The sequence below is a fragment of the Martes martes genome (assembly GCF_963455335.1).
Source record: "Martes martes genome assembly, chromosome: 4".
Taxonomy (NCBI): domain Eukaryota; kingdom Metazoa; phylum Chordata; class Mammalia; order Carnivora; family Mustelidae; genus Martes; species Martes martes.
This window is the reverse complement of record NC_137891.1, coordinates 127,072,791-127,100,613: the sequence shown is the minus strand read 5'-3', so window position 1 is coordinate 127,100,613 and position 27,823 is coordinate 127,072,791. Positions and strand designations below refer to the sequence as shown.

Below are 27,823 nucleotides of genomic sequence, written 5' to 3'. Positions count from 1 at the left end.
CACCCAGCTGCCCCTTACTTAGATCCTTTAAAATGGTAAACTCCTTAAGGGTGGGAACCATTTTTATTTACCTTTGTGATTAACATAATACCTCTCATCCAGTAGGTGCTTATTTATACGGTTCAGTAAAAATGCTGGACATTGTTCTAAGTTCTGGAGATACAGTAGCGAACAAAATAGACACATAGGCTTACCCTCATGGAGCTTATTCTAGGGAGTTAATGTTGAATAAAACCAAGAATCACTGCAAAGACTCCATCTTTGTTTTCAGATAGTTCTTTGGATCAATCTAACAAAGAATATCTAATATTTGAGCCCCATGTTGGGTGTAGAGATTACTTTAAAATCTTTAAAAAAAATAACCTATAGTTTATTAAGCAAGTGTTGAAGAGTTGGAATGGAAGAAATTTAATGATCAGATCAGTCATTAAATGTTTACTTCTGAGTGTGCATATGTAAAATTATGTGAAATACTCACATAATTGCCAGTTACTGTCATCCCGATTCTCATTCGTGTGCTGTGTGCAACCCTGTGTAAGGACCCCAGTTGCTAGCGAAGCCACAACCAGGGAACTTCATCTCAAATCAGATACTATTGAGTGCCTTTCACTATGCTGGCCAGAAACTCCATATTCACCAAAGTTCTAGTTGTTTACTTGTTTGTCTGTTCTTCACACCAAAGTGTGACCTCCACAGAGCACCTTGTGTGTTTTAGTTAGCACTGAATCCCAAGTACACAAAATAGCAAGCTACATAGTGAGTGTTAGTAAATATTAACCAATCAGTCCCTGAGTACTCAAAATACAATTAATTCCCTTTCATTGGTACAAGCTACATCTAGTCTTCAGACTACTCAAAAACTAAAAATCTTCAATTCTAATATTCTTAAGAAGAGCTCTTTTCACTTTATCTTGTTTACTAATATACTCTGTAATTCTGATACTTCCCTTTTCAATCTCTGTTACTTCCAGGCCTTGGTTTGCCAATCACTTTGAGAATTCCCAACTCCTGTTCCCCACGTCTTTCAGTAGTGTCCATTCTTTAAATCCACAACTCCTAATCACTTAAAATAGACACTGGAGCTAGATGAGCTTCAATTCACCATTGTTACCTAAGTTCTAGGTTATTTAACCTTGCCAACTTTAAACTTTAATTTAGAGTTTCAATTTGTTCATTTGTGTTTAAATGTTTATATTTTTAAATTAAACTCTATGCCCAATGTGGGGCTCAAACTCATGATCCCAAGATCAAGAGTCACATGCTTTATTGACTGAGACAGCCAGGCACCCCCTGAGTTTCAGTTTGTTTTTTGATACCCTAAGCATTGCTATGAAAATGAAAAATGAGATTATTGTAACCAGATGCTATTTCCCATAAGTAATGAAAACCCGTATTAAATAATAACCAAAAAATCCAGGCACAGAGTGACCCTACAGCTGGTTGAGTTATAGCTCAGCAATACGTGAGATACCCATGTTTTTTTCATCTTTGCCCTCTGCCATCCTCAGCATAATGTGCTTGATGATTGCATAAGGGTTGCCATGGTTCCCAGTGTTATGCAGTCATAACTGTAAAGTGGAAGAAGAGAGTTTCTTGTCTTCAAAAGCAAGGAAAGCTTTCTACTACCTCCTTCCCCTGGACACCGATTGGACTAACCTTGTGCTGACCAAAGCTGACTCACAGGCTTACTCTAGCAAGTACCATACTTGGTTTTGAGTAATTAAGCTTCATTTCCTGGGGATAAGGGAGAGGACCCCACCTTCCTAGTAATAGTTACTACTAATGCATTTGTGAATCTTTGAACTCTATCCTTGGAACTTCTTTTCCCCATCTGCATTCACTCTAGTATAATCTCTAACCTCGAGGGTTTTTTATTTTTGTTTTTTAAAAGATATTATTTATTTATTTGACGGAGAGAGATCACAAGTAGGCAGAGAGGCAGGCAGAGAGAGAGGGGGAAGCAGGCTCCCTGCTGAGCAGAGAGCCCAATGCAGGACCCTGAGATCATGACCTGAGCCAAAGGCAGAGGCTTAACCCACTGAGCCACCCAGGTGCCCTCTAACGTCGAGGTTTTAAGATCACCTCTACTCCCAATTTTTTATCTTCTGTCTGAACTGCTTCTATGAATACTAGACTCATATATCCAACTGCCTATTAGATACTACCATTCGTAAGTTTAATAAGCATCTTTAACTTAAAATGTCCAATATTGAACTCCCCAATTCCCCACCCCTCAGCTCTTCTATCTTCCTATATTAGTCAGTAGCTTCCTATATTAGTCAATAGTCAAGAACTTTGTTCTTTCCGTTTGCTGAAGCTGAAAAATCTTGTGTTATTGATTTCCCTCACATCCCGCATTTGATTCATCAGGAAGTCCTATTGACTCTACCTTTAAAATAAATAACACCTCCACTGCTACATCATTGTCCAAACCACCTGAATTATTTGGTTTTCCATCATTACCCACCATACCTTCCCACTCTTTTCTTAACATAGAAAGCAAAGCAATCCTGTCATTCTTCGTAAAACTCTCCAATGGCTTCTCATCTTCCCTCGATACAAATCAAAGTCTTTAGCAGCCTACAAGACTCTACACCATCTAGCCTCTTATTATTTCTCTGACTGTCCCTACCCCATCATTCTGACACAGCTGCATCTCGAAGATGCCTGGCATTCTCTCACCTCCAGACTTTTGTACTTTCATACTTTATTTTTCCCTCTACCTGGTATCAACCCACACATATATACATAGCTTTCTCCCTTTCCTCTTTCAGGTCACAGTACAAATGTCATTTTCTCTCTGAAGCCATTTCTGCCCACCCCATCTAAAATTTTAATTCTTTTCTTTTCCTTAGCTCCTACCACCATCTAACATTGCATAGAGTAGTTTTTTAAAAAATATTTTTAATTAATCTTTATAGGCATGCCTATGTGGCTCAGTCAGTTAAGTGGCTGACTCTTGGTTTCAGTGCAGGTCGTGATCTCAGGGTCCTGGGATTGAGCCCCGTGTGGGGCTCCATGCTCTGCAGAGTCTGCTAGATATTCTTTCCCTCTCCCTCTCCTTCTGCCCCTTCCCCTGCTCGCACGCACTTGCTTTCTCTCTCTCTCTCTCTCTCTCTTTCTCTCAAATAAAAAGATATTTTTAAAAAATTTTTTTAGGAATGCCTGGGTGGCTCAGAGTTAAGCATCTGCCTTTGGCTAGGGTGGTGATCCCAGTATCCTGGGATAGAGTCCTGCACTGGGCTCCTTGCTCAGAAGGGAACCTGCTTCTCCCTCTGCCTGTCACTGCAGTTCTCCCTGCTTGTGAGCTCTCTCTCTGACAAATAAAATCTTAAAAAAAAAAAAAAATAAAAAAGGAACAAAAAATTCTTTAAAAAAAAATCTTCTGTCTTCCTCATTAGAACATAAAGTACACAAGGCAGGAATTTTTGTTCATACTGTATCCCCAGTACCTAGAAAGGTAGCTTGGCGTATGGAAGGCCATTAAATTGCTTGTAAAGAAATGAATGTCTATTCATCATGATTTCTTGGTTTTAGCTATGTCAAATTTAGTAATCTTACTTGTTTCTGATCAATTTCTATTTCTCATAACTGCTACGTGAGACCATCACCATTCTTACTAAATGCCCTACTTTAAGTCTCAGCTCTTTAGTAGTGGATGTCCTTTCTTAAAATTTTTTTAAAGAACACTGATAGCATCTATGAAGTTCTTTTTCTTCCTAGTCTATCCTCTTGCCTTCAAATTTATAAATTGATCCTTACCTATTTTCTGTTAATCTCAGAGCCCACTTCTCCTTTTGTTCAAATTTTATCTACTTGTACTCTTGTACCAAACCCTCCTATCTTCTCTGAACCTTACCTAGCAATCATTTAAGTACTTTTATATCTCATTTTCCTCTGCATTGTTTTCTTCTTCTGTTGACCATCTTAAAACCTCCTTTATTCCCTCCCTTATATAGAGTTCTCTTCTTACCTTCAGATGACTTTCTTGAAATGTTTGAATTTACTATTCCATTTTCATATCCCTCTTGTCAAATTCACTGGATTCTGGCTTTTGCTTTTCATTGCCTATAATTACATCTACTTCATAGTATTGTTGTGAGAGATTAGATGAGGTTATATGTGTTGAGTAGTGCTTGCACATGGTTAATGGTTTTTTTGAATGCTTACCATGATTATAACTCGAAACCAAAATCATTCTTGTGGGTACCCTTCTATTACCTTTCTTGACTTTCCTGTATCCCTCATGAAATACTCCTCCTTTTGATTTTGGGACACCAGTGGTATCAGAATGCTTTCACCTTCAAGTAACAGAATCTCTCTAGCTGTAAGTCCAAGGGTGGTTCCAGGATTGATTCAGAGATACAGTAACACTACTGAGAACCCAGGCTCTTGCTCTCTTTACCCTCTACCATTCTCACTGTGTCACAGATATTTATCTTGTTGTAAGATAACAGACATTATGTTTTTATTATCCAAAAGTAGAAAAGCAGTGGTGGGGTTTCTCCTGGGTGGGTATTCCTTTATAGGGAGGACAGTCTGCCTTAAGTTCCCCAGAGCATTTCCCTCACATCTCCTTGGCCACCCTACACCAATCACTGGCAAAAGGAAATGTGATTGCTATGATTGATTTAAGCCAACCATGAGTCATTCCCAAGGGCCTGGGGAAGCTCTCACCTTCCTTGAGTTCATTATTTTGGAAGAAATTTGGTATCTGTTAAGCCAGAAAGAAGATAGGGATGGCTGTTTGGTTCATAATCAGTAGTGTCTGCCATTCCATTCTTACTTGGTTTCTGATTGTTCATTCTCAGTGTTTTTCATTGTCTCCTCTTGATTGATATGTCCCGTAAATGCTGGGCAACTAAAGTTCTGTCTTTGATTCTTTCAAAAGTTATTCCTTTTTTCCACTTTAAAATACCACCTGTGTTATAATATTTTCTTTTTTTTTTTAAGATTTTATTTATTTATTTGACAGAGACAGGGCATGAGATGGGACAAAAGCAGGGGGAGTGGGAGAGGGAGAAGCATGCTTTCTGCCAAGCAGGGAGCCCAATGCAGGGCTTGATCCCAGGACTCTGGGATCATGACCTGAGCCGAAGGCAGATGCTTAATGACTGAGCCACCCAGGCACCCCTGTGTTATAATACTTTCTAAAGCTTTATTTCAGCTAAGACTTTTTTCCAAAGCCCCAATTCAGAATATTCAACTCTCTGCTGGACATCTTCAACCACATTCAATTCAATTAAATATTGTTTTACTAGGTTTTGGAGAGTCAAATAAACCTTTTTCCTATGTGATCTTAACATTATAGTTGGGGAGTTAGCCAGAGAAATGAGTTGTTATAACATAGATAGTAATTAGGAATGCAGTCTTAGCAAGCGATAAAATTTACCAAGTATGTAGGTAGCATAGATGAATGGGTGATTAGTTGGGGGGGGGGTAGGCATGTTCCGGTGGATCTCCTTTTCCCCTTCAAATGTACTCTTCCTATATGCTATATTCTATACAGTCATTAGTAGCCCTGTCACAACTAGCAAGTAGTATACATTCTACCTTTTTACTACTTAAATTTACTCATTTGTCTTTTTACATCCTACTCATACTTTAAGTCCCTGTAATTTCTCACTTCATTGAATTATGTACTTAGTAAAAGTTAATTGAATAGCAATGTACTATAGGGCTTTGTACAAGGGGGAAAAAAGTAGAAAAAACTGAAACTCTCGGGGCTGTTAGAACCCTGTGGGTGAGGCACAAACACAGAGATGGTTATGTAATTGTGATAAGTGATGGGGTAGAGATATGGGGGGGATATGGGAACTCAAAGTCAAGGGAACCTAATCCAAGCTGGCCCTCAGATTTGCCCAGCCAGAGGCTGAGTCTCAGAGTGGTAGTAAGCTCTGGGCAGAGAGGGAAGAGTGGAATACACCCACACCATTTCCTTTATACATACCAAAGAAATACCACTTCAGAGACATTACTTTGGGGGACTGTACTTAATATTGCTATTGCTCAAGAAGAGTTTTTTAACTGACCATCATTAATTTAGAGAATTACCGGTAGTGTATATCATACAGTTGATCCTTCGGGATTCACCAATTCTGTACTTTCATATTGCCCTCACTAAAATTAATTTGTCTCCCTGAAATCAGTATTTGGGATGCTTTCCCAGTCATTTGCAGACATATACAGAGGCAAAGCAGCAAAAAAATATGAATCTATGTTCCCAGCTGAGATCCAACAAGGTGGTGCTTTGACTTCTTATTTTAACTCTCATAATAAGCCTTTGTGATCTATTAGTGCATTTTAAAAAAAATATTTATTTATTTATTTATTTGTCAGATAGAGAGAGAGAGGAGCGAGAGTGAGCACAAGCAGACAGGGATCTTGCAGGGATGCCGAGCAAGGAGCCCGATGTGGGACTCGATCCCAGGACGCTGGGATCATGACCTGAGCCAAAGGCAGGTGCTTAACCAACTGAGCCACCCAGGCGTCCCTATTAGTGCATTTTTGTATCTTTTGCATTTGTATGCATTTTATTGGTGACTTCACTGTTTAAAGAAATGTTTCAACACCAGGCTGAATTGTTGTCTGGTGTTCCTAGGCACAAGAAGGCTGTGATGTGCCTTATGGAGAGAATCCATGTGTTAGATAAGCTTCCCTCAGGCGTGAGTTACAGTGCTGTTGGCCATAAGTTCAATGTTAAATTGAATGAGGTGTCTTGAAACAGAAACACATAAAACGAGGTTATGTATTGATGAGTTGACTTAACCCTGCCATTTCCCTTAGGGGCAATGGTTCAATATTCGCTAATTCGGCATCCATGACAACTTTATAGAACATAACTATGGCAAATAATGAGAGTCGACTATTTTGTGGGTAAATTTGATCTTGGGAAATAACCCAAAAGAAGTCGTTTATGGCCAGGAGGGATGGGTTAGATGAGGATGGTTAAACTGGACAATATAGAGGTTTGATTACTAAAGTCTTTGTCAACCTTTTAAAACATATTCTGCCCTTACGATAAACAAATAGCTTACTCACCACCCTAAATATTCTAATATATTCCCCTTAGCAGACATGCCTAGGTTGAGAATTAGTGTACAAGTTTTATCTTACCACCAGCCAGGCTGATGTTTTATAGTGAAAACTGTGTTTAATAGTGAAAACTACAGTTTTTTAAAAGTTTACTAGAGGGACGCCTGGGTGGCTCAGTTGGTTAAGCGACTGCCTTCGGCTCAGGTCATGATCCCGGCGTCCTGGGATCGAGTTCCACATCGGGCTCCTTGCTTGGTGGGGAGCCTGCTTCTCCCTCTGCCTCTGCCTACCACTCTGTCTGCCTGTGCTCGCTCACTCTCTCTCTCTCTAACAAATGAATAAATTAAAAAAAAATTAATTTAAAAGTTTACTAGATACAGGGGCGCCTGGGTGGCTCAGTGGGTTAAAGCCTCTGCCTTCGGCTCAGGTCATAATCTCAGGGTCCTGGGATCGAGCCCCGCATCGGGCTCTCTGCTCTGTGGGGAGCCTGCTTCCTCCTCTCTCTCTGCCTGCCTCTCTGCCTACCTGTGATCTCTCTCTCTGTCAAATAAATAAATAAAATACTAAAAAAAAAAAGTTTACTAGATACAATAAAATTTTATTATGTTGCCTGCTTAGACTTCCCTCTCCCTCTAGTCAAGAATAATTTGTATAAAGCAAGGGTTGGCAAACATTTTTTGGTCAAAGGCCAAACAATATATTTTTAGGTTCTGTGGGCCAAGGTCTCTGAGGCAACCCCTCAGCTCTGCCACTGTATTGCGAAAGTGGCAACAGATACTAGGTCCTCTTGTATATATTTGTATTGTAAACTCCTGATACTGTTTTATCCTTCATGGCATGTAACACATAGTGCTCAATAACTGTTGAGGCAAACTTCCTGATTTAGCTTAGATAACCAAAAGGCTATATTTTAAAATATTTAAAAGTCAAATGTTAAAAACCATCCATTTAAAATTATTCTTGGGGCACCCGGGGAGCTCAGTCAGTTAAGCCACCAGCTCTTGATTTCAGCTCAGGTCATGATCTCAGGGTTCTGGGATTGAGCCCCAAGCCGGGTGTGGGGCTCTCCCATCAGAAGTGAGTCTGCTTGGTTTTCTCTCCCTCTACCCTTCTTCCCACTCCCTCTCTCTCTCGCAAATAAATAAATCTTTAACAAAATAATAACATTAAATTATTCTCTCTTTTTAAAGATTTTATTTATTTATTTGACAGAGAGATAGAGTCAGAGCACAAGCAGAGGGAATGGCAGAGGGAGAGGAAGAAGCAGGCTCCCCACAGAGCAGGGAGCCTGAAGCGGGACTTGATCCCAGGACCCCAGGATCATGAGCTGAACCGAAGGCAGACTCTTAACCAACTGAGCCATCCAGGCGCCCACATTAAATTATTCTTGAATCCCATTTTTTCTCTTTTTTTTTTTTTTTTTTTTTTTAAAGATTTTATTTATTTATTTGACAGACAGATCACAAGTAGGCAGAGAGGCAGGCAGAGAGAGAAGGGAGGAAGCAGACTCCCTGCTGAGCAGAGAGCCCGATGCGGGGCTCGATCCCAGGACGCCGGGATCATGACCTGAGCCGAAGGCAGCGGCTTTAACCCACTGAGCCACCCAGGCGCCCCTCCATTTTTTCTCTTATCTTTAAATGACCTTCTTAAAGCAATTACAGTAGTTTGGGCGTGTTGTATTTGGGATCAGGCAGTCAACTGCCTAAATTTATAGTAGTTGGTGAATACTATAGAACATGTTGGCTTATTTAATACATTTCCTCATACTTAATGTTTGGTAGGTTGTAATAAAGTCTTTGAATCATAGTTAAATCACAGTAGCAGTGGTTTAATTATTATGACTTTATTAATGCAGTGTTTTATAAAGATAATTGATAGCTTGGGTTAGGTCCTGATTTAAATGAAAAGAAATCAATTTAGAGTTATAAACATTTGGAGAGCTAAACAAACTTGCTAGATAATCAGTTTATTGCAGTTTTGACTAAGATTCTAATAGTTCAGTGAAATAGCAGCCTCTGTTCTGCTTTCCTGCCTCTCCTCTGTGCTAGACGTTTTTTCCCCTTGTATCGCTTGTCTTATTCTGAAGAGCTGTTGGCTTCACTGTGGCTACAGACTACTCCCCTTTCTCTAGCCACCCAAGTAAGTTTTCCAGCAGATTCTGATGCCTTCTCTGACTACTTGTGAGAGGAGAAACTTTAGAAAAGAATAAAGTGAAAGTCACATAGGTTCCTCATTTCCTACTGTGGCTTCTACTTACAACATTGTGAAACTTTGTATACTAAGTGAACGTGTATACATGGAGCCATTCCCACTGCTTTAAATGTAAAGTATCATTTCAAAATGATACAGTATCTTTTTTTTTACTGAGAGAGAGAGAGAGAGAGAGAGAGAAAGCATGTGAGAGGGAGAGGGAGAACAGGAGCAGGGGGAGGGGCAGAAGGAGAAGCAGGTTCCCCGCTGAGCAGGGAGCCCCACACAGGGCTCGATCCCAGGACCCTGAGATCATGACCTTAAACGACTGAGCCACCTAGGCGCCCCACAAAGGTTTTTTCCTTAAAGATAAAAAATAGAATACTATTTTTCAATGTTACTGAGGTAAAATTGACAAAATTATAAGATATTTAAGTGCACCCTGTGATAATTTGATATATGTATGCATTGTGAAAGGATTCCTCCCCTCTAGTTAATTCACATCCATCACCTCACATATTTACCTTTGTTAAGACAGTAAATGCTTCACAAATTTGTGTGTCATCCTTGCACAGGGGCCTTGCTAGTCTTTCAGTGTTATTCCAATTATAGTGTATGTGTTGCTGAAATGAGCACTGGGATACTATTTTATAAGTAAAAATGGAGTTTTCTCTAGAGTGCATCTGTTAAGATTTTATTTCCCGTAAATGTACATGTGAGAGATGTGTGTGTGTGATACTTAAGTTCTGAAAAATTGGATCATAGGGCTGGTGATTTGTAGAAACCTTTATATCTACACTGTGTAATACAGTGACCACAAGCCACATGAAAGCTAAGGACCTGAAATGTGGCTACCTGAATTGAGATGTTGTATAAGTGTAAAATTCATACTGGATTCTGAAGACCTAGCGCCAAAAAAAGAGTGTAGAAGATTATTATTATTATTGATAGGATTTAGAAAGAGGGGCATGGAGAGGTAGAAGATTATTATTATTGATAGGATTTAGAAAGAGGGTCACGGAGAGGGTTTTCAGTTTGGACGGAGAACGCAAAGCCCAATGGAAAAGAGCATAAAATGTATATGATACAGCAAAAAGACTGGTCAGATTATAGCATTGGATTTAGGAAGGCACACATTAGGAAACTCACAAAAGAAGTTATGGTCAGATTGTTGAGGGTTTTGAATGTTATTTTTGTTTTTAAGTTTTAACTTAATAACATTATCTTTGTAATGGTTACATGTTGTGATGGTAATATTTTGGGTTTATTGGGTTAAATAAAATACATTATTAAGATTAATTTTAATTTTCTTTTTATTTTTACTAAAATGTGTATTCTAGAAATGTTTATATGATGTATGTGGTTCACTTTATATTTCTGTTGGACAGCATTGCTCTAGGTTATATGATCTTTCAACATAGTCAAAGTGTTATAATCAAATGTCAATTTACAAGACCCGTTTAAAATAACCTAGAATTCTATAGTTTTTTTGGCCTCTGATTCAGTATTAAAAAGTAATGTAGAGAACACTTTATTTTAACTAATTCCAAAATGCTAGGAAAGTATGAGATTAGCTCACTGTATATTCACTAGTCTTCTAGTAAGTTTTTCAACAACTTCTTGTTAAAAAGCGTACAAAGAAAGGCAAGTTGTTACTGGGCTATTTTATTAGGATACTTTTTTTTTTTAACAAGGAATGCCTTGTGGGAAGGAAATCTTTTTTTTTTTTTTTTGAGTAGGCCCCACACACAACATGGGACTTGAACTCATGACCCTGAAATCAAGAGTTGCATGCTGTACTGTCTTAGTCAACCAGGTGCCCCAGGATACATTTTAATATCATCACAGAATAGAATCAGTTCTACACTCTTTTTTTTTTTTTAAAGATTTTTATTTATTTATTTGACAGAGATCACAAGTACGCAAAGAGGCAGGCAGAGAGAGGAGGAAGCAGGCTCCCTGCTGAGCAGAGAGCCCAATGTGGGAGTCGATCCCAGGACCCTGGGATCATGACCTGAGCCTAAGGCAGAGGCTTAACCCACTGAGCCACCCAGGCGCCCCTCAGTTCTACACTCTTAAAAAAGGAATTTATTTTTTAGATTTTTGCTTATTAAGTCATCTCTATACCCAACGTGAGGATTGAACTCAATGACCCTGCAATCAAGAGTCACACGCTCTTCCAGCTGAGCCAGCCAGGTGCCCCAGGGAATTTTATTTATTTGTTTGTTTGTTTGTTTGTTTGCTTAGTAGGCTCCATTCCCAGGGTAGAGCCCAATTCAGGGCTTGAACTCCTGACCCTGACTGAGATCAAGACCTGAGCTGATTTCAAGAGTTGGATGTTTAATTGACTGAGCCACTCAGGTGCTCCAGAAATTATTATTATTTTTTTTTTTAAAGATTTATTTATTTATTTATTTATTTATTTATTTGACAGACAGAGATCACAAGTAGATCACAAGTAGGCAGAGAGGCAGGCAGAGAGAGAGGGGGAAGCAGGCTCCCTGCTGAGCAGAGAGCCCAATGTGGGGCTCGATCCCAGGACCCTGAGATCATGACCTGAGCCGAAGGCAGAGGCTTTAACCCACTGAGCCACCCAGGCGCCCCCAGAAATTATTTTTTAAAAAACAAAATATTTCTGATTCTTGGTGTCTTCAGATAAGTCTAGTAATTTTTACAAACTTTTTAAAAAATGATTTTATTTATTTATTTATGTGACACAGAGAGAGAGATCACAAGTAGGCGGAGAGGCAGGCAGAGACAGAGGGGGAAGCAGGATCCCTGCCAAGCAGAGAGCCTGACTCAGGGCTTGATCCCAGGACCCTGAGACCATGACGTGAGCCATGGTCTTTAACCCACTTTAACCCACTGAGCCACCCAGGCACCCCAGTTTTTATAAACTTCTTAAAGCAATTTCATGTTATCTTATTTTTTTTGAAGACAAGTACTTTTACATTTTATTTATTTTAATATTTATTTGTTTGTTTGTTTGTTTGTTTATTTTTGGAGCGAGGAGAGGGGAGGGGTAGAGGGAGAGATGGAATTTTAAGCAGGCTCCACACCCAGTGGGGAGCCCAATGTGGGGCTCGATCTCATGATCTTGAGATCATGACCTGAGCCCAAGTCAAGAGTGAGCCACCCAGATGCCCCGTTTGTTTATTTTAAAAGTTTATTTTTAAGTAATCTCTATACCAAACGTGGGGCTCAAACTCAAAACCTCAACATCAAGAGTTGCATGGTCCACAACTGAGCCAGCCAGGTGCCCCTGTACTTTTAAACTTTGTTGTAAATTTTTCTTTTGTAAAGGCCATTAAATCAATAAAATTAAATGTGTATCTTTTATTATAATGCTTTCTGCAGGAAAAGTGTTACAAAATCAAGCAATGACACAGTATTAAAACTTGAAAATTTTGGGAGTTACCAATATAACTATAGTAATAAAGTGCTGGGAAATTCCAATGGTACAGACAATAGCCCACGGAGAATTATGACTAATAAAAAGTCTTGTCAAATACCTGGGACATCTGGGTGGCTCATTCGGTTAAGTGTCTGCATTCAGCTCAGGTCATGATCTCAGGGTCCTGGGATCGAGTTCTGCATTGGGCTCCCTGCTCAGTGGGGAGTCTGCTTCTTCCTCTGCCTGCCGCTCTCCCTGCTTGTGTTCTCTCTCTCTCTGACAAATAAATAAAATCTAGAAGGAAGGAAGGGAGGGAGCAATGGTGTGAGGGAGGGAGGGAGGGCAGGCAAATACCTTGAAAAAGGAAGTTTGTTTTTGGGGCGCCTGGCTGGCTTACTCAGTAGAGCATGCCACTCTTGATCTTGGGGTTGTGAGTTCGAGCCCCACGTTGGGCATAGAGTTTACTTAAAAAAATAAATGAAGTTTTCTCAAAGACCTAGTGAATTAGCCCTTTTTGAAGAACATGAAGGAGCAGTCATTGTTAAAACAGTGATATTCAAAACTCCCAAAAATCTGACCATAACTTTTTTTGTGAGTTTCCCAATGTGAGCCTTCCTAAATCCTATCCTGTAATCTGACCAGTCTTTTTGCAGTATCACATACATTTTATGCTCTTTTTCATTGAGCTTTGTGTTCTGGGTCCAAACTGAAAACCCTCCCCGTGCTTCTCTTTCTTACTAAATCCTATCAATCTTTCAAGACCCTGCTTATATTTTTCTTTTATAAAACTTCCCCATACTAGCCCAAGATGAGCATATAATTAACATTTGTATATATTTTATTTCTGTGAAACCCTTTCACATATTTTCTTATTTTTTATGTCAGTAAATGAGATAGGTGTTATTTATTTCATAGAATAAAGGAACTGAGTCTCAGAGAAATAGTCATTTTTCCATTTTTCCAGAACTTCATATAGATACTAAATAGTGAAGCTGAGAATATTAGAACCAATTCCTCTCATTCCAAGTTTCCTGATCTTTTCTCTGTAGCTTAATATAGTCCCTTAAATCCTGTAACAGTTACATAACACACTTATTTAAAGCTATTAATTGTTTACTCTATTTGTACCAAACTGTTTAACTTGATTGTTAGCTATAGGCTTGAAGGAATATATACAGACTGTCCATGGGGAGGGGGAACAAATGGAAAAGGTGAAGAGAGCTGAATATGTTTCTTGATAATAGAATCAAAGAGGTCATTAAGAGCTCTTTACCAGTCTGCTTGCTTTTCTGAAAGCATTATACTTTTTAAAAACTGTGATACCTAGCCTTGCTCCTTTTCCTCTACCTACCTGAGTGTGAAATTTTTAGTATAATTCTTAAAGCAGAGCTAAATAGTGAGGTCTTCCCTGACTATCCTGGATAAAGTGGCCCCTGTCTATCAATCTGTGCCTTAGAAATGTTTAAAAGTTTTCTTCAAACTACTAAAATTCAAACTACTAAAATTCTATCATTTCTTTATTAACTCGTTTCTTGGTTGTCTTCTCCCACTAGAATGTGAGTTGAATGAAAGGAAGGATGTCGTGTATCTCGTTTATAGTACATAGTAAGCACTCAGTAAATATTTGCTGAATGAGACACTTTATTCATGGAAAATGTTCACTATGATAATATCCACTTTTAAAACAAGTTTTATAGTACTCATCAAATTCTATACAATATGTACTCAAATGTTATTGACTGTACAAATTCCGAACACGAGTCCAAATTACTGTAATTGCCCAAAGAAGGACATTTTATAGTTAAGAAAAAAATGGGAGTTTTAGAACATTTAAATAGGGTTAATGTCTTAAAGACTTGCCTTAAGTTTACTTATTCTGTCTTAAAACCCAGATGGAGTAAGAAATAAATCTCTAATATTTTTCATTTTTTTTTCCTCCTAAAGATAAATTTGCATTTGAAATGATGACAAAATTTTGACATATTGTTACTTATGGTCAAAGTCTAAGGTCTTTCTACAAGAATGAAAATTTAGGGGCACCTGGGTGGCTCGATTGGTTAAATGTCTGCCTTCAGCTCAGGTCATGATCCCAGGATCCTGGGTTCAAGCCCCACATTGGGCTCCCTGTTTGGTTGGGAGCCTGCTTCTTCTCCCTCTGTTTGCCACTCCCCCTGCTTGTGCTCTCTCTCTCTCTGTCAAATAAATAAATAAAAATTCTTAAAAAAAAAGAATGAAAATTTAGCATCTGAGTTCCAAACTTACAATGGAAACTGCAGCAACAGGAACTAAGGCTAGAAAGATCTGACTCTAAAATCAAAGATACCTATTTTAAGGGGCATCTCTCAGGCTCAGTCAGTAGAGTATGTGACTCGATCTCCAGGTTGTGAGTTCAAACTCCTCATTGAGTGTAGTGATTACTTAAAAAACAAAACAGGGGCACCTGGGTGGCTCAGTGGATTAAAGCCTCTGCCTTCGGCTCAGGTCATGGTCCCAGGGTCCTGGGATCGAGCCCCGCATCAGGCTCCTGCTCAGTGGGGAGCCTGCCTCCTCCTCTCTCTCTCTGTCTGCCTCTCTGCCTACTTGTAATCTGTCTGTCAAACAAATAAATAAATTTAAAAAAAAACCCAATAACCATATTTTAAAAATACAAACATTGGGGGCGCCTAGGTGGCTCAGTGGGTTAAAGCCTCTGCCTTCAGCTCGGGTCATGATCCCAGGGTCCTGGGATCGAGCCCCGAATCGGGCTCTCTGCTCAGTGGGGAGCCTGCTTCCCTCTCTCTCTCTGCCTGCCTCTCTGCCTACTTGTGATCCCTGTCTGTCAAATAAATAAAATCTTTAAAAAAAATAAAAATACAAACATTGTACCTTTTTTCCATGTATTTTTAAAATTTTAAGTGGACTTTATTCTTTTAGAGCAGTTTTAGGTTCACAGCAAAATTTAGTGGAAGATACAGAGGTTTCCCATAAACCTCCACACATGCACAATCCACCCCACCTCATTATCAATGTCTCTCACTAAATGGAACATTTATGTACAACTAATGAACTTGTATTGATACATCCTTATCACCCAGAGTCTATAATTTACATTAGGGTTCACTTCCGGTGTTGTATATTCTATGAGTTTGGACATGTGCCCACATTTCAGTATCATAAAGAGTAGTTTCACTGCCCTAAAAAAAAAAAAAAAAAAAATTCCTCCATACTCTATTTATCCTTCCCTTCCCACTAAACCCTGACAACCACTGATGTTTTTTTTTACTGTCACAAAGTTTTTTTTTTTTTTTAAATGGGTAGTCTTACCTTTTCCAGAATGTCATATGGTATATAACCTTTTCAGACTGGTTTCTTTCACTTAGTAATATACATTCAGGGTTCCTCCAATGTCTTTCCATGGCTTGCTAGCTAAATTTTTTTAGTACTGAATAATATTCCATTGTCTGAATGACTGTAGTTTATCACATTCACCTATAGAGGACATCTTGGTTGCTTCCAAGCTTCCAGGTTTGGGCAATTATGAATGAGGCTGCTGTACACATCCATGTGCAGGGTTTTGTGTAGACCTACATTTTCAGTACCTTTGAGTAAATACCAAGAAACATGACTGTGGGATCGTATGATAAGTGTATGTTTACTTTTCTAAGACACCACCAAATTATCTTCCAAAGTATACCATTTTGCACACCCACCAACGATGAATGGTTGCTCTACATTCCTATGGCTCTACATCTTTGCAAGCAAGTGGTGTTGCCAGTGTTCTGGATTTTCTCCGTTCTAATAGCTGTGTCGTGGTATCTTTGTTTTTATTTGGATTTCACTGATGACATTTGATATGGAACATCTTTTCATATGCTTATTTGCCATCTGTGTATCTTCTTTGGTGAGGTTTCTGTTAGGTCCCTGGCCCATTTTTTAATTGGGTTGTTTGTTTTCTTGTTGAGTTTTAAGAGTTCTTTATATATTTTGTTTTGTTTTATTTTTCAATTTTTAAAATTTAAGTTCAATTAGTTAACATATAATGTATTATTAGTTTCAGAGGTACAGGCCTATGATTCATCTGTATAATACCCAGTGCTCATTACATCACATGCCATCCTTAATGTCCCTCACCTAATTACTCCATCCCCCTACCCCTCTCTCCTCCTGCAACCCTTAGTTTGTTTCCTATGATTAAGAGTCTCTTATGGTTTGTCTCCCCCTCTGATTTCATCTTGTTTCATTTTTCCCTCTCTTCTCCTGTGGTCCTCTGTCTTGTTTCTCAAATTTCTCATATCGATGAGATCATATGGTAATTGTCTTTCTCTGATTTATTTTGCTTAGCATAATACCCTCCTAGTTCTATCCATGTCATTGCAAATGGCAAGATTTCGTTTTTTGATGGCTGCATAATATTCCTCTGTGTGTGTGTGTGTGTGTGTGTGTGTGTGTGTGTGTGTGTACACACCACATCTTCTTTATTCATTCATCTGTCGTTGGACATCTAGGGTCTTTCCATAGTTTGGCTATTGCAGACGTTGCTGCTATAAACATTGGAGGTGCACGTGCCCCTTTGGATCACCACATTGGTATCTTTGGGGTAAATACCCAGTAGTGCAATTGTTGGGTCATAGGGTAGCTCTATTTTCAGCTTTTTGAGGAACCTCCATACTGTTTTCCAGAGTGGCTGCACCAGCTTGCATTCCCACCAACAGTGTAGGAGAGTTCCCCTTTTTCTGCATCCTCGCCAACATCTGTCATTTCCTGACTTGTTAATTTTAGCCATTCTGATTGGTGTAAGGTGGTATCTCATTGTGGTTTTGATTTATATTTCCTTGATGCCAAGGATTTATATTTTTGATTTATATTTTGATTTATATTTTCTTGAGCATTTTTCATGTGTCTGTTGGCCATTTGTATGTCTTTTTTGGAGAAATATCTGCTCATGTCTTCTGCCCATTTCTTGATTGGATTATATGTCCTTTAGGTGTTGAGTTTGATAAGTTCTTTATAGATTTTGGATACTAGCCTTTTATCTGATAAGACATTTGCAAATATCTTGCAAATATCTTCCCATTTTGTCACAAGGTAAACAAGGTTCTTTATATATTTTGGGTCATAGTCCTTTATCAGATATGTCTTTTTTTTTTTTTTTCTCTCCCAAGATTTTACTTAAATTCAGGTTGGTTAACATATATGGCAGTATTGGTTTCAGGAGTAGAATTTAGTGATTCATCATTTACATATAAAACCCAGTGATCATCTCAACAAGTGATCTCCTTAATGCCCATCACCCATTTAGCCCATCCCCCTACCCACCTCCCTTCCAGCAGCACTCAGTTTGTTCTCTATAGTTGAGTCTCTTGTTTGCCTCCCTTTCTGTTTTTATCTTATTTCATTTTTCCTTCCCTTCCCCTATGTTAATCTGTTTTGTTTCCTAAATTCCCATATGAGTGAAATAATATGGTATTTGCCTTTCTCTGATTGACTTATTTCACTTAGCATAATACCCTCCAGTTCCATCCAAATCTTTGCAAATTCAGATGTCTTTTGAAATATTTTCGCCCAGTCTGTGGCTTGTTTTCTCATTTTCTCGACAATGTCCTTCTCAGCAGAAAATTATAATTTTAATTCAGTCCAGCTTATCAATACTCTTTCATGAACCGTTCATTTGGTATTATATAAAAATCATCGCCAAACCCAAGGTCACCTAGATTTTTTCATGTGTTCTAGGAGTTTTATAGTTTTGCATTTCACACTCAGGTCTGTGATCCATTTTGAGTTGATTCTTGTGAAAGGTTTAAGATCTGCATCTAGATTGATTCCTTTGCAAATGGATATCCAGTTGTTCCAGCACTATTTGTTGAAAAGACTGTTTTTTCTCCATAGTATTGCCTTTGCTCTTTTGTCAAAGATCAGTTGACTATATTTATATGTGTCTATTACTGGGTTCTCTATTCTGTTCTACTGGACTATTTGCCTGTTCTTTCACCAATACCATACGGTCTTAATTACTGTGTTTGAAATAGTGTATTTGAGATTTGGATTTGAAATACAATGAATGCTACCTATGTGAAAGTTTAATGATTTTAAATATTAACAGAGTTAGGATGAGTAAGTAGCAAATTTGGAAAGAGCCATTTATTCTTAGTTTGACAGCTGTTGTGTGTGAATGTATATGCTTGTAAATAAGGACATTTTATTATACCTATGGTATGGTAATTTTTTTTCTAGAAAAAAGTTCTAGTTCATATGATGAGATGAGATCATTGTCGTCACAATAGTAGCTAACATTTTCATAGTCCTCATTATGTGCCAGTCACATTTAAGTGTTTCACACATTTATCTCATTTAATCCTCACAACAGCCCCTTGAAGTAGATATTATTGCTAATCCCATTTGACAGATGAGGAAACTGAGGAACAGAAAAGTTAAGTCCAAGGCCACACAGCTAGTAAGTGGTGTTGTCAGGACTCTAACCCAAGCAGTCTGACTCCAAAATCTGTTTTTAACCACTATACTATCAATATTCCCTGGTGTTGCCCTAGCAAATTTTATAACAACTATTCAGCTATCTAAAGCACTTGTGAGAACAAGGTGTAAAAGAGCCTCAGTTTGTAAGAAGTACTGGGGAACTGAAGTCACAATTTACTATAATTACTGGATGAGACATTTCTGGACTAAATGTACCCATTTAAGAATTAAATATTGACAGAAAAATTTTCCAACAGGAGCATTGATAAAATATTAGAAGTCATCTGTCTTTAAGTATTTCAGTGATGATCTGAATTTCAATAGTGATTTCTTCTGAGACTCTGGAAGGCATGCTGTCTTTCTTCATACTGATGAATTATAAACTGAGAAATGATTTGTGAATTGGAGGAAAAAAAAACCTTTTTTATGGTCTATTAATAAAACCAAAGTAGAAGGTGAAGATGGCATCAATTGAATGACTATGTACTTTTAAGATTCTTTGTGTGTGGTACAGTGCTATTTTTAGCTCTCATGATCTAAACATATATAATATTTTAAACTGTGATTACACCATCAAAAAGAACTCTTACTTCTTATAAAAATAATTTATCTATAATTACTATGAAAGCATAATATCACAAATACGGAAACTTTGTTAAAGTTTTTGGAAAAAAAAAAGTCATTAGAATTTTTACTTTATTCTGGCCCATGTCTCCCTAAGATAGAGTGACACACTTCCTCCACATACATTATTGGGCACAAAAATTCTTTCAACTGTGTTTTAAAAGACAACTTTGAGGGACGCCTGGGTGGCTCAGTTGTAACCAACTGAGCCTTCGGCTGCCTTCGGCTCAGGTCATGATCCCAGGGTCCTGGGTTCGAGTCCCACATCAGGCTCCTTGCTCAGCAGGGAGCCTGCTTCTCCCTCTGCCTCTGCCTGCCTCTCTGTCTGCCTGTGCTCACTCTCTCTGACAAAAAACAAAACAAAACAAAACAAAAAAAACCCAACTTTGATAAAAAAATAATAAACACACTTAAGTTTTCTGAATTGGGTTGAAAAAATTAAAATCTCTTAAAATACATTGTAATTTACCTTCAGTTAGAGATGAATCAACCCTACCCCAGCATGAGACTTAAACTTGTGAACTATAAACATTAAGGAGAAAATCTCTTTGTGATTTTATTTATTTACTTACTTACTTACTTATTTGTAAAGTAAGCTCTCCACCCAATATGGGGCTTGAACTCATGACCCCATGATCAAGAGTCACAGGTCATGCCAACTGAGCCAACCACACATCTATATACCTATAAAATCATATAAGCAGGATTTATGTGATTTTAAGAGAATATTTCAAATAGACTACTATGTAGTTTTTTTGGCTTAGCTTTTATTTTTACATTCATTTATTTATTTATTTATTTATTTACTGAAGAGTCCATCTATCTGAGAGAGAGGGAGTGCAGGAACAGGGAGAAGAGGGAGAAACAGACTCCCCGCTGAGCAGGGAGCTGGATGTGGGGCTGGATCCTGGACTCCAGGATCATGACCTGATCCAAAGGCAGCTGTTTAACCAACTGAGCCATCCAGGTGCCCCTACTTTCACTTTTAAAAATATTAAATGAGCCTTGTTCACATCTCAGCTCCATATTCCCTGAAAACTGCCACTGCTTTTCCCTTTACATACTCTATTTTTGCCATGATAATTATTTATGGGGATAACAATTGGTCACACACCCCCATTAAAAAACAAATCAAAACAAAAAAACCATGGGATTCCTGGGTGGCTTACATGGTTAAGTGTCTGCCTTCAGTTCAGGTCACCATACCTGGGTCCTAGGATTGAGTCCCAAATTGGGCTCTGCTTGGCGGGGAGCCTGCTTCTCCTTCTCCCAATGCTGTTCCCCCTGCTTATGCTCTCTCACTCTGTCAAATAAGTAAATAAAATCTTTAAAAAAACAACAACAACAAACAAAAAACCCCCTATACTTATAGATGTAAAAACTTAGATGAAAAAAATTTAATGTAAAATGACTGTGTAATGGATTTTAAACCCCTAAGTGGTAAGGAGACAGCTCAATCTGAAAAAGTAAATGTAACAACAAAATTTCTCTAAAGTACTATGTAATTTATGGTATTTACAGAGATTTTTAAATCATTTTTAATAATTGTTCCCAGGGTCTCCTGGGTGGCTCAGTCAGTTGTGTCTGATCATTTTTGTTTTTGTTTTTTTCCCCCAAGGAAATACTTTAATTACAAGGGGATAAAGTAGGGACATCTGGGTGGCTCAGTTGGTCAAGCATCCGCCTTTGGCTCAGGCCACAATCCTGGGATCCTGGGATTGAGCCCTACATAGGGCTCAAGTGTCTGATTCTTGATCTCAGCTCAGGTTTTTGTTTGTTTGTTTGTTTAAAGATTTTATTTATTTATTTGACAAGACAGAGATAACAAGTAGGCAGAGAGGCAGTCAGGGGGACGGGGGAAGTAGGCTCCCCGCGGAGCAGAGAGCCTGATGCGGGGCTCGATCCCAGGACCCTGGGACCACGACCCAACCCGAAGGCAGAAGCCTTAACCCACTGAGCCACCCAGGCGCCCCCTCAGCTCAGGTTTAATCACAGGGGTGTGAGTTGTTCCCAAATGGTTTTTAAATTATTTTTATATTGTTAATGGATAAATGAGTGTTTAATTGTTACCCATTTTGAACTGCCAATTTACATCATACAGACTTTTTTGTATATCTCACTATATTAGTTTCCTCAGGCTGTTAAACAAATTGTCACAAAGCAGGCATCTTAAAACAACAGAAATTTAGGGATGCCTGAGTGGCTCAATCAGCTAAGCCACTGCCTTCGGCTCTGGTCATGATCCTAGGGTTCTGGGATCCAGCCCTGCATGGGGCCTGCTCGGCGGGGAGCCTGCTTCTCCCTCTGCCTGCTCTGCCTGCCGCTACCCCTGCTTGAGCTCTGTCTCTGTCTCTCTCTCTCTCTGACAAATAAATAAATAAAATCTTTAAAAACAACAACAACAGAAATTTATTCTCACACTTCCGGCAACTAAACCAAGATGTAGGTAGGGCCATGCTCCTTTCAAAGGCTCTGAGAGAAAATCCTAGGAGAATAGTATAGATCTACACATTTCAGGAATAACTTCTCTGCTTATTTGAGTGTTTTTCATTTTTAAAATAAAAATGTAGTGGATTTTATTTTATTTTTATTATTGTATTTTTAAGTAAGCTCCATACCCAGCATGGAGCCTGATGCAGGGCCTGAACTCCCGATCCCGACTGAGATTAAGATCTGAGTTGAGATCAAGAGTTGGATTCCTTAACCCACCGAGCCACCCAGGCACCCAGAGAATTTTAGGTCTTTAAAAAAAAGGATGTTTTTCCTCGGTAACCTGATGTACTGTTTCCTTTTTCCCTGGGCTTACCTTGTTTCCTGGGATCCATGTTGTTTTTTTCTGCTCACTTGACATTGAAGTAGTGGAGGGGTAGTTGGGCTCACCTAGCTTTGGGTATGAGTTGGCCTTGATCCCCTCAATCTCCTCCTGATGCTGCCATATTTATTTTCTTTATTGAAGTACAGTTGACACACAATATTGCATTAGTTTCAGGTGTACAACATAATGATTCAGCAACTCTGTATGTTGCGCTCACAAGTGTAGCCATCATGTGTTACTATACAATGCTATTATGTTACCACTGACTATATTCCCTATGCGGTACCTTTCATCCTTGTGACTTACTCATTCCATACATATAATATCTTCTTTATCCATTCATCTATGAATGGACACTTAGGTTGCTTCCCTATCTCGCCTACTGCAAATAATGCTGTAATGAATATGTGGGTGCATATATCTTTTTGAATTACTATTCTTCTTTCCTTTGAATAAATACCCAGCAGTGGAATTACTGGATTGTGTGGTATTTCTAATTTTAAATACCTGATGAAGCTCTGTACTATTTTGTGCAATGGCTAACCAATATACATTCTTACCAACAGTGCACAAGGGTTCTCTTTTCTCCACATCTTCACCAACATTTGTTATTTCTTGTCTTCTTGATATTAGCCATTCTGACTGGTGTGGGGTAGTATCTCATTGTGGTTTTGTTTTGCATTTCCCTGATGATCAGTGATGCTGGACATCTTATCCTGTGTCTGTTGGCATTGTTCCCAAATGTTTGAAAGAATTATTTACACTGCTCATTTTATCGAAATCTAGCTAGACTGTTTTATATTATTTAAAATTATAATTGCTTCCTTATTAACTTGAAATTTCAAAGTTGAGGTGACTTCTTGCTTTCCAGATTTAGCACTATGATTCTTTTTTGTGTGTATATTTGAGGAAATATGAAAATCCTTTATCACCCTTCTCTATGTGTGGAAAGTCAGATTTGTTTCCATTTGTTAATATGTAATGCATTTTTCAGAAATGTGAAAGATCTAGTCTTTGGGTTTTAAAATCCTTTAATATGTCAAGTCCTGATAATATTTCTAACCATCTGAAACTGATTGAGTCAGATAAGAATCTGTTTTTCTTTCCTCTCAGTATTACCCACCAGAACAATTCAGACTTTTCACATATAGTAACAGTCAGTGTTCCTTTGGTAGTGAGTATTAAAATGAGCAATTAATTCTAGAAAAGGCAATTTTTATTATATTTTTACTCTAGATGCTGATCATTGCACTGGACTTCAACTTGCTTTTTTTTTTTTAAAGAAGGAGTTTAAAAAAAAAAATGAAGGAGTTTTAGGGTGACTTTGATATTAGCATTTTTCCCCAAGCTTTTTTGAATTTGAATGGTTAACCTTTTGACATGGAGTATTCCTTGGTGGGACTAAAAAATTTGAATAGCTAGCTGACCAACCTCTTAACCTATAAATAGGCTAGACAGATGCTATACATTTTTAATACCAAAGTATTTTTAAAGGAGAGAGTTTTGAAAAATAGGAAATCATAGCTATCAAATGTACAAAGATGAATGTTCTGAAAGAACTGCTGAATCATGAATGTAAAGCTGCTTAGCATATAAAGTAGGTGTTCCCATATCTTTAAAGTTTAACATGTGATCATTAACTTTTCATCATACTCTAAACATACCTAATCCTAGCTATCAAATGTACAAAGATGAATGTTCTTTTTTTTTTTAAGATTGTATTTATTTATTTGACAGACAGATCACAAGTAGGCAGAACATGGTGGGGGCGGCCGGCGGGGTGGGGGTTCCGCTCCCTGCTGAGCAGAGAGACCTATGCGGGGCTTGATCCCAGGATCCTGGGATCATGACCTGAGCTGAAGGCAGAGGCTTTAATTCACTGAGCCACCCAGGCACCCCAAAGATGAACGTTCTGAAAGAATTGCTGAGTCATGAATGTAAAGTTTATATGCTTGGCATATAAAGTAGGTTCCCGTATCTTTAAAGTTTAACATGTGATCATTTACTTTTCATCATACTCTAAACATATATGTACATTTCCTTTTCCTTTACATGTTCTGTTTTTCTTTTAAATTTTACAGATTTAAGCTATTTATTGGGCTTTGTGCAATTCTTTTCATATTTTCTTATGAATCCATCTCCATTATATTAGAAATGGGAACATTTTTGAAAAGATGACAAAACAATATAGGAGAGAAAAGATAAGTAATATACATTGAAAAATATTTCTCATAAGCATCCAAAAAAGAAATATATATACATATATAAAAGCAGACATCGAAAGGGTATGTAAATGAGAGGATATAAACTTTGTTAACAAAAAATACAAAACTACAACAAATAAACATGAGTATCAGAAAAAAAGGACTAGGAGGAAATATACTAACATTTCGTAGGGATTACCTAGAGTGGTATGATAGGTTTTTATTTTGTATTTTTTTCTTCTTTTTTCCTTCTGTGTTTTCCAAAAGCTTCAGCAATGAGTATTGCTATTTATAATTAGGGAAACGTGTTTTCAAAAGAAAAAAATACTTCTCATATCACTGCCCCGTAAATAGCATATCCAGTTTTTAAGATGATCCAGTCAAGGTCTTATAAGAAACATGAGTATTTACTGTCTGTAACCTGATACTTGTCTTCTATCTTTCCTGCAGCACAAAAATTCTTTAAATAGTGACCCTAGGAATTGGGTGGAGGCGGGGAGGGGCTGAGAAGCAGGCTCTCATTCTGTTTTTGCTGAAGTAACTAAAATCAGATATGAAGCTTTCACAAATATTTAGTTTGCCAGAACTATTAACTCTTGTATACTACAAAAAACTAGTTAAAACCACTAGCTAAAATAGTATTTAGGTCCCTTACTGCTTTTGATGTTTATGATATGTGGCCTTTACAATGTGAAATTAGTAAATTGACTTCCTGGCATTTCTGATTGCTAGACCCCAGGAATCCTAAAAATGACACAAATTATCAGAAAAATTTAATTTAAACAAACCGTATTTTGGTATTGTATATCTTTCATTTGGATAACTTGAAATAAAAATTAAAATACCTAAAATAAGTTCAAGGGTACCTTTATTTGTATAATACCTTTAATTTATTTTAACATAGGATGCCTAATGGCTATAATTATCTTTGTTGTTTTTTCACCTACAGTAGAGTGAATAAATATATAGTTATGACCTGCTATGCTGAAATAATTGGTTTTTGAATCCACTTAGTTTCTTAAAAAGGAAATAAAACTGGGAGAGCCAGAAGGAAAAGGAATAGTTAATCCTGGAGGAGGAGAAAACCTAGCTCAGTACTTTGACTAGAGGCAGCTGGGGAAGTGACGTCCTGTAGCATTTGCTGTTCTAGAAAGTACAGAGACACGTAGTGAAAATGGGAGGATCTAGAAGGAGGCCGTCTCCTGTGTAGTGTATATTTATCTGTAAGTGAGCCTTTGGGGAAGGAATTAAATACAGAGACGCGGTTTGCTTGCTGCCTTAAGACAGCGAAGCTGAATTGCTGATTTGCTTTAACTTTTAAAATACCCAGCTTGGTTTATTTTTCTTAGAATCGTACTGCTAAGACTGGGGACGCTGTTTTCTTTCACAAAGGGAAATCTAAGTTCATTTCAAGGCATTCGAAATGGGGAAAGACTATTATTGCATTTTGGGAATTGAAAAAGGAGCTTCAGATGAAGATATTAAAAAGGCTTACCGAAAACAAGCCCTCAAATTTCATCCGGACAAGAACAAATCTCCTCAAGCAGAGGAAAAATTTAAAGAGGTCGCAGAAGCTTATGAAGTATTGAGTGATCCTAAAAAGAGAGAAATATATGATCAGTTTGGGGAGGAAGGTAAGTATTCCTTGTATATCTTTTGGTCTCTCTGGCTCTGTCTTACTCTCTCTCTTTCTTTCCCTCTCTTTCAGCCTTCTGGTTATCTTTAAATTCTCAGACATTGAAAGTAGAAAGAAAAATAATGGATAAAAATAAGATTTCATCTTTGAGCATCTGAATGAATATTATTACATAGCTGTGAATGAAATGTACTTGTTTGGCTTTTTTAAATTTTGGCATTTTTAAATACATATTATTCTGCCACTAGATTTATAATGTTAACATTGTGTATTTGAAAAGAAACCTTACATTCCCATACTCATTAATGAATTGTGTCAAAAGTCTTATGCAACCTGTTTTGTATTCTAATGAATTTTCTGCCATAACAAGTATAAGCCCTTAAAATGTTAAGATTGGCAGTTCAAATTCTGGGTAGTTTATATTTTATTCACAAAAACAAAAGAAGTTTTTGCCTTTCTGATAGTAATTTAATTTAGATTGAACAAGAGAGAATCGTCTCTCTGAGAAGCAGAAGGCCCAGGCATTTAGCTCTAGTTGTTTTTGGCATTCTGCCTGGAGAGGAAAGAATTTTCCTGATGTCATAAAATACCAGAACAAGTTTTTAGCTTAATTGTAAACAGTAATTGTGTGCCAAGAAAATGAGATCTCAGAAATACAATTTTTGACCTAAAATGGCCACCTAGTTAGAACAATTATTGATTTACTTTTAGGTAACATTATTTCTTTGGAAATTTTACTATCTAGGTATAGAGGAAAGCATGACAACTTCCCTTTCCTCTCCCTGCCATACTTTTGTTTCTTTCATTGTGAGATCAGAAACTAGTTGAATACAGTAAATGAGGGTTATTAAGATTATCCTTTTATCATTCTGTATTTTAAATTAAGTTTGTCCATCATTTCCATATAAATGCAGCTATAAGGTAAGACTATTTTAAATTGCTAATTAACAGCAACAACAAAAACACTTTAATTCCTACAGATTCTGGGATTTTCAACATTTTGAATCAGGACTAAGTTACTTCATTAATTTTTTCTCCCAAAATATTCTTTTAAATCATTGTATCATTCTTTGCCTCCTTTATCACATTTAACATAAAGTTTTCTTAATCAGAAATATATTCTAATTTGCAGTGAAGCAGTAACTACTCATTTTGAGTTAAAAAACTAAATTTATATAAGCAGAGTGATTGTGTAAGGGTTTTTTTTTTTCCCCTCTTCCTTTTTTGATTTGTTTTGTTTTTCTTTTTGATCTGAGTAGCCAAAAATTGCAATTTCTGTTCTTGGTTTTGGTGTGATGAGGACCTGCAGTGTCAGGTTCTTCCAAAGTCAATATTGAAAAAGGCAAGTAATGGCCAGTTCAATTCTGCTTGTTTCTTATGGCTGTACTAATCAAAATACTATGATTTGGTTCATTTCGAAAGCTAAGCAGGATTCTGAGGTACTACAAACAATATGCTCTTTCTAAAAAGTTATT

The 27,823-nt window shown here is 37.6% G+C and overlaps 1 protein-coding gene across 2 annotated transcripts in view; it reads left to right on the top strand.

Moving 5' to 3' along the window:
• Positions 1-27,823, top strand: part of DNAJB4 (DnaJ heat shock protein family (Hsp40) member B4) — a 45,611-nt gene that overhangs the window by 9,207 nt on the left and 8,581 nt on the right. The window contains exon 1 of one of the 2 annotated variants that reach the window (XM_080801528.1): positions 25,686-26,346. The exons of the other annotated variant lie outside the window; for it this stretch is intronic. Within the exon in view, the coding sequence (XP_080657654.1) occupies positions 26,136-26,346 (211 nt within the window). The 5' untranslated portion in view covers positions 25,686-26,135. Of the gene's footprint in view, positions 1-25,685; positions 26,347-27,823 lie in introns of those variants that run through there. 2 annotated transcript variants of the gene reach the window in all.